Source organism: Trachymyrmex septentrionalis, unplaced genomic scaffold (assembly GCF_001594115.1).
Source record: "Trachymyrmex septentrionalis isolate Tsep2-gDNA-1 unplaced genomic scaffold, Tsep1.0 scaffold115, whole genome shotgun sequence".
Taxonomy (NCBI): Eukaryota; Metazoa; Arthropoda; class Insecta; order Hymenoptera; family Formicidae; genus Trachymyrmex; species Trachymyrmex septentrionalis.
Genome location: NW_017304279.1, coordinates 452784 through 460238, shown reverse-complemented (window position 1 = coordinate 460238; position 7455 = coordinate 452784). Strand labels below are relative to the sequence as shown.

General features: G+C 27.3%; 1 protein-coding gene across 1 annotated transcript in view; it reads left to right on the top strand.

The window, feature by feature from the left end:
• The first annotated feature begins 6943 nt into the window (after positions 1 to 6943).
• LOC108753825 overlaps positions 6944 to 7455 on the top strand; it is a 4182-nt gene continuing 3670 nt past the window's right edge. Inside the window, exon 1 of the mRNA XM_018495750.1 lies at positions 6944 to 7203. Coding sequence (XP_018351252.1) covers positions 6944 to 7203 — 260 coding nt within the window. The remainder of the gene's footprint in view (positions 7204 to 7455) is intronic.

Genomic DNA, 7455 nt, shown 5'->3' with positions numbered 1-7455 from the left:
ATATATATATATATATATATAAACTTTATTACAGTATACAATCAAAGTTATTCATTCAAAAGCTATCCTATAAATAAGCTATTTTAAATACATTTTGAAATTTTGTTTCTCAAGATTGTTATGCAGATATTTTTTTATATGTATCTTTCTATATAAAAACCATACACAATTGTTTGAAAACCTTTCTTAGATAATTCATAATTCAACTTTAAGATGTCAATTAAAGATGTAATTTTTTCTGAATTACCTTTTGTTCTTATCAAGAGTTAATAACATGTTTCAGCTATTGAGTTTATTTATATCTAACATCACCGCGAACTTCATAATCGATATGATACCAGCATTTATACCTGTAATGGGTAGCCTGAGCCAAATGTATGCACGTGTTGGACATGTAGACAAAGTAAGCTTAATCAGTCATTACTTTTTTATAAACTTAATAAATTTTATGCAAATTTGGAATGTGTTAAATGTTTATTATAAACATTTAATTTATAAAAAATTTACATAAAAAGTCGTTTTTACAAGTTTTTCATGTGTGAATCTACATGTAGAATGTCAGAATTGCAATAGTCTAATTCTAATTAATGTTATTATTTTTATCATAGCTGTAAATAGTTATATAATAAACATTTTATGTACATAACGAAATATTTGTAATAAAATGAAAATGATATATTATTTATAATTTCTTTTAAGTCTGATTATTACACAAACATACTGATTAATAATTTATTTAATAAAAGAAATTATGTTAAGAAAGGCTAGGAGCCAAAGTAACTATTACTTTCGCTTATAGCCTTTCTTAACACAATTTCTTTTATTTTTATTATTTGAGCCATATTATAATTTATCTAATATCTAATAAATAAATATAATTGTTTAATCATTATCTTTTCAAGTGTCTTGCTATTATTTTACAAGTCATAATTTATTTTAACTATTTATAAGCTATTATTTAATTTATTTTTAGCTTAGGAATTTATTTGAGCATATGTGGAACGATTGGAGATTACGAAAGACAAATTATGAGACCAAGATCATGCAGAAACATGCCGAAACGTCAAAATTATTAACGCTTTATTATTTACGTAAGAAAAATATTAAACTTCGCTTTATCCAAAGAAAAAAATGTGCCTTTTTATCTGTAAGATCCATAAAATCGACACTATATTTCTATGGTTAAAATCAATCATGCTCTTTTCATTGTCATCAACATCGGGCGTATTATTCATTGTTCATGCATTACTTTCGACGAGTAATATGCGTGACATTTCTCTTTTAATTATGCATATATAAACATAATTTTATTCTTAAAATGCGTTTGTTATAATCGCTGTCATCAAATTAAATAGATGTGAAATTTTTTAAGAATGATTGAATCTCTCATTGCTCACATTTCCTTTTATCCTAAATTACTCCTAGCTTTTTCCTTATATGGGTAATACGAGTATACATAGGTAATATATTGGATAAAATTTTATCTTTACACAGCCCGCCACAAATGACCGACCTCGATGTTGATCTCGACTTTCAAAGAGATTAAAATCATTGATCTTTTGCTGCGCTCATTATTTATTAAAAAGTTATTAACAAAACAATTTTTATAAATTGTACGCAATTTTTTAATACAAAGTGCATATACTATTTTTTTAAACCATTTATTTCCAGTACAGCTTTTCAAATCTTGTAACATTATAAATATACGGGGTATTTCTGAAATAACGCTCACTAATCACATATTATTATTTCTAATAAAAAACTGAATCGAAAAGTTCTCTACTATTTTGCAATTTTTACAATAGTTAACGAGATATTAATTTCTAAAGGTTGCCGAATAAACGGATAAAGTCAATGTATAAGACAATTTTAAGATATTTTTCAGTGTTCTTTATGAAACATTTTGAACATATTCCTTAAAGAACTCTTAAAGATATCTTTAAAAAAATATTGCGAAAATGGTAGGACTTTTTGATTCAGTTTTTTATTAAATAGCACTATATGATTAGTGAGCGTTACTTCAGAAACACCCTGTATATCCTTAACAGCACAAGGATGTCCTGTGAACGTCCTGCCAAGTCTAAACGGGACGTTCATAAAACGTCCTGTTGTGGTCCAAATACATCTTGAGGATGTTCTGTGGACTATGAAATAAACGCTTTATTATGTCCTACATACATCCACAAGACATCCAAATTCGAAGTCCTAAAAAAGTCTATCCGTAATCCTTGAGATAATTTTATTCGAATACAGCACAAGCCCCTAAGAGATGTTCCAAAGACATTCTAAGGATAATCGCAGGATATCTCTCGGATAAGTATACTAAATTTGCAAGAATGAAATATTTTACAAAATATTATTATATTCATTAACTTCGTTGATACAAAAAGATACAATTTTGCATTAAGTACATACGAATAATTATGATATGTCTAAGCTTATATATATTTGGTTATATTACAGAGATCGTGACTAAATTCTAAATGCAAGGAGCGACATTATATAACGGCAGAGCTAGAATATTAGAAAAATCTAAAAGTAGATTCCATGGATTACAGACGGATATCTTCAGGACTTCTTATTTTTATGTCCTATGAACGTATGTAGAACATAGTAAGGCGCTTATTTAATAATCCACGTCCTCAGGAAGTGTTTAAGACATGTTATGGAGATGTTTAGAACATTTTTGGACGCTTATTTATTAGGGCTAAGGACATTCCAAAATTTTTATCTTAATATAACGTTCTAAACATATCCTATATATGTCCTAGGATATTCAGGATATATTCACGATTATCCTGACATTTTTGTGCTGTTAGGAATGTATATCGGCTCTTAAAAAGGCCGATTTAGTCCTAAATAAGACTAGTATAGTACATACGTATGTGTTTTATTAAATTTTTGCTTAAAGCCAAACTCTGCTTAAAAAATAATTCCCTATAAATAATAGAGAGCATAAAATGATAGATGTTTAAACAAAAGTCATATATTTAAAATTATCATATAAAAACGTAGACGTTTCGGTCAAGATTTGACCATAATTAGTACATCAAGATGACAAATAAAGAAATACAAAAAATTAATTAAGCAGTAATCGCTAGTCCAAAAGATGGTACAATAATATCAAGATGAAAAAAATACATAAAATTAAAACAATGATCACTAGTCAAAAAAATGGTAAAATAATTTTCCAATCACTTATGGTACGAGTTAACAGAGTAAGTTGATGTCTAGAAAATAAAATTAACCAATATTTAAACGCTTCTAACGAATTATCTGTTATGTTTATGATTCCTTTTTAAAGGAAGCAAAGAGCGACTTCGTGTGAAAATATGATATATATGGAATTTTATTTAAAATTAAAAGAAAAGAATACGCTTTTAATAATTTAACTTTTACAATACAATAATTATTCATAAAAATCAGTCTAAATTTATATTAACAATTACTTACCATGTATTTTTTGATACAAATCCTCATAAATGTAACTCGGAATGAGTAATACAACTTAAAAGACAGAATTGAAACCACTGGTAAGAATTATTGCTGACAAAATTGTGGAAAACCACAAGCTAGCGACAGTCTTTATATATGAAAGGAAAAGAGACGAAATGAAAGTGGAGAGGGTAATTCTATATGTGAGTAGAGGGGCTTTTTTCAATGATTGGTAGGTAGATTTCTAAAGAAGAAAGCGTTCTATGTCACTCTGTTTGTTTAAACCCTTTTCTTGTCGTTTAATATGTATCATCTCGGAGATCTTTTATAATAAGATTGTTCGGAGTCAAGAATGCTAGTATTATTCCAATCAATCGTATGATCATGATCAAGTTTGTGACGAGAGATAATACGAGTAGACAAAAAATTAGTAGGTTTTTTGAAATCATTTATGTGTTCTTTTAAACGCGTCTTTAGTTTCCTTTTTGTCTGTCCTACATAAGAGTAATTGCAATCGTGACAGTTAATTTTATAAACGACATTTGAATGATCTCCTTTTTTAATTTTATCTTTGCCTGTTAATGAAAGTATTCATACAATTCATTGGTTTGTAAGCTACACTGGGCAACAAAATTAACGCAACACCTGTTCACTCTACAACAATAGGCAAATTTCAAGATACAATAACTTTGTCGTATCGGGATGTTTAAAAAAGCATTTTACAGGTAGAAAGCTCTACTTTTCGGATTACTACTTAAAAAAACCATGAAGATTTCATAAAGTTACACAAACATAAATGAAGATATATCAGACCTCAAAATTTTTTATGAAATTTGCGAAGCTCCACGGAGTGGAATAAAAATTGTATACAAATGCGATTTACATCATTCGAAAGAGCGAATTTTTACCTTTAATTTGCTTTTTTACGAAGCTACAATTTTTTTTCATCGAGTTATTCAACGTAGAAGCAAAAGAACCATTTTTGCCAATACTGACATAGATCTTCTAAAGTGACACTCCCTTATTTCTCATAAACTAATTATTGCACTTTAATAATCTTAATAAAATCATAATTTGTTTAGCTAATTAAGGAAGTACAAACTCATAATTAGGAATATACCGGATATCCGGAGAATATCCGGTATTATCTGGAATTTTTTACTATCCGACCGAAAATTTTCTATATACTATTTATATATAATATTATTCGGTTGAAATTTGATATCATTAAATTGTTGATTTTTTTCTTATACAAATGTTCTAGAAACAAGTATGCATATTCATGATGCTATGTCTTATACATTGTTGCAAAATTACAATCTTTTTTCTATAGGCTTTTTTTTTAGAAGACACTTTCTCGGAATCTGGTCAGATATCCGGAAAAGGTCGAATATTCAACTTGAAGAAATTGTCTTCTTGGATATACAATCGGATATCTGATATTACATTCTGTCCGGATATCCGATATCCGGTATCTGGTAATTTTACGATCCAGTGTATCCCTTCTTATAATTTATATACGAGTATTTGTGGTTTGTTTCTATACCAAATCAGCTAAAAATGCGAAAATAAAATTCTTACGATTTTCTTTTGCAAATTGCATAGTTTAAATAATAGTGACTATATTATTGATAATATTATGTTGTTTCAAATGCTTGTAGTTTCCTAAATCAGTTTTATTTATATATTTTTTTTTTCATAGTTTTTTCATAATACGTTTTTAAATTAAAAATTGGGATGCAATGTAAATTTCCATACCTAAAATATGGTAGACCATAAGCTAACTTAATCTTTATAATGTTGCTTTATAGTGTCAAGTAGCTTTATTAGCATCTTGCCGAACAGTAAAGTAAACATGCATATAATTCAATAAAAATGTTTTAGAATGATGTGAAAAGGTTCTGAAAAATCTTGTACACATTCACTAGGTACTTTATACAGATATTCCTATGAACAAAAAATGGAATACGTAGCATTATTGCCAACTGTGTCAGTTTTGGAGCCCATTTTATCAGACGCTTATTTTTGCTTATCTTACGAAAAAATTAATTATTGCAAAATTACGAACAGTATTATGAAAACTGTTTATACTATCTGATAGAAGGCACTTTTTAATTTGTATTTATGTTTTTAAAGTTTTATTTTTATTTTTTGTTTAGGAAATATTGTCTAAAAACAAAATGGTATGTCGGTATTGGTGACTTTCTTTTACATGTATATTTATTTTGTAATGTCGGAAGATCTGAAAAGCTATACTGGAAATAAATTATTAAAAAAATATACTGAAATACTCGTATATGCATTTGTATTCAAAAATTGAGTACAATTCATAAATATATACATACATAAAAACTGTTTTGTAAATAACTTCTTAAGGAACAATGAGCGTTGTAAAAGATCAATAACTTTGATCTCTTTGAAGATCAAGCTCAACTAGAGCTGTAAAAAACCGGTATTTTTGACCAAATCACATAAAATTCATGAAAAAACATAGAATTCATATTAAATATGTAGAAGAAGAAATAAAATTCATTTTTCTTGTTATTTCGATACTTTTTAATACTTTTGTCTTCATAATTTTATATTGAAGCAGAAATATGTATTATGAATTCTTCTGCAATTCTTGATGAGTTGATAATAGATTAATAGGTCTGTTTGCGTTGCTTGCACTCTTTACATTCAGCATCTGTGCTTTCTTTTTTTTCAACATCCAAATTTATTTTTCTAATCATATCACTTTAAATGCAAAAATTTTGAGGGATTTCAAGCAATGTGATAGATCTAAATGATCTAAAAAAAATATCCGAGTAAAAAACTGTCAAAGCCGAAGAAAAAAACCATTAATTTTTTAGTTTTTTACCCTAAAATTCTATTATTTTTCCGTTGTTTACATCTTTAAGCTCAACATTAAGATCGGTCGGAAGTTGGGGCAGATTATGTAAATATTTATCATACGTATAAATATTTATCATATATTATTATTAAACAGAATTTTTTGAAAGCTTGTAACAGAATTAAATAATAGAAATAATACTTAAAGGTACAGAATTTTGTTTTAGACATTAAATAAGTTTCCTTGAAGATATAATTTCAGAGAAAATATATAATTTTAGAGAAGCGAAATATTATAATGAACTTGCTGCCATTCAGAATTTATAAGTTTTTAAATAAATATTATTAAAGACTATATTAAAAAAATTAGTAATAATAAATAAAATATATCGCTCGACAGCACAGCAAAACAATATATGTATAATAAACGACCAGTAACGAACATATTCAAATCTTAGATTAAAATATATTTAAAATAAGAACTGTATAATAAAAACGTGTCGCCTCTACAGAGCTTTCATCAGTTTATAACGCAATTTATGTCTTATACACTACTCAGAGAGTTTTTATTATATAGTCCTTATTTTAAATATATTTTAATCAAAGATTTGAATGGCTCGTTATTGGTCGTTTATTATATATTAAAAGAAAGATATTATTATCGAATTTTTCAGTTATGCAGTATGTAGCCGCAACAGGGTACAACGCATGGCTATTTCTACCGGATATCCTCGATATTATATCACCCATAAATGAATCCCGACCACGAATACTACCTTTTAAAGCTGAATTCTTTATCGATCAAGGACAATACTTTAACCTCATTCGGTCCCATATATGTATCGTGATTTTTATAATATCATTAATTCTTGTTACCGTTTCCACTTTGTATGTGGTTCTTACGCAACATGTTTGCGGAATGTGCGAGTTGTTGGGGTAAGAAATTGCTCCTCGCATTATTTGCAAAACACACACACAGCAAATAATTCTATACTAGAAAACTCATTACTAGAAAACGCGCAGTTTATCCATTAACTTTTAAATCTGAACAATTTGCAGATTTGCATATGATACAATGAAAGAAATATTTATTGAATTTTATTAAAAATATTTGTCTAAATAGTACTAACGAAATTCTTACAGTAAATGAACATTCATTTAAAATAAAAAAATTATATTTAAATTAAA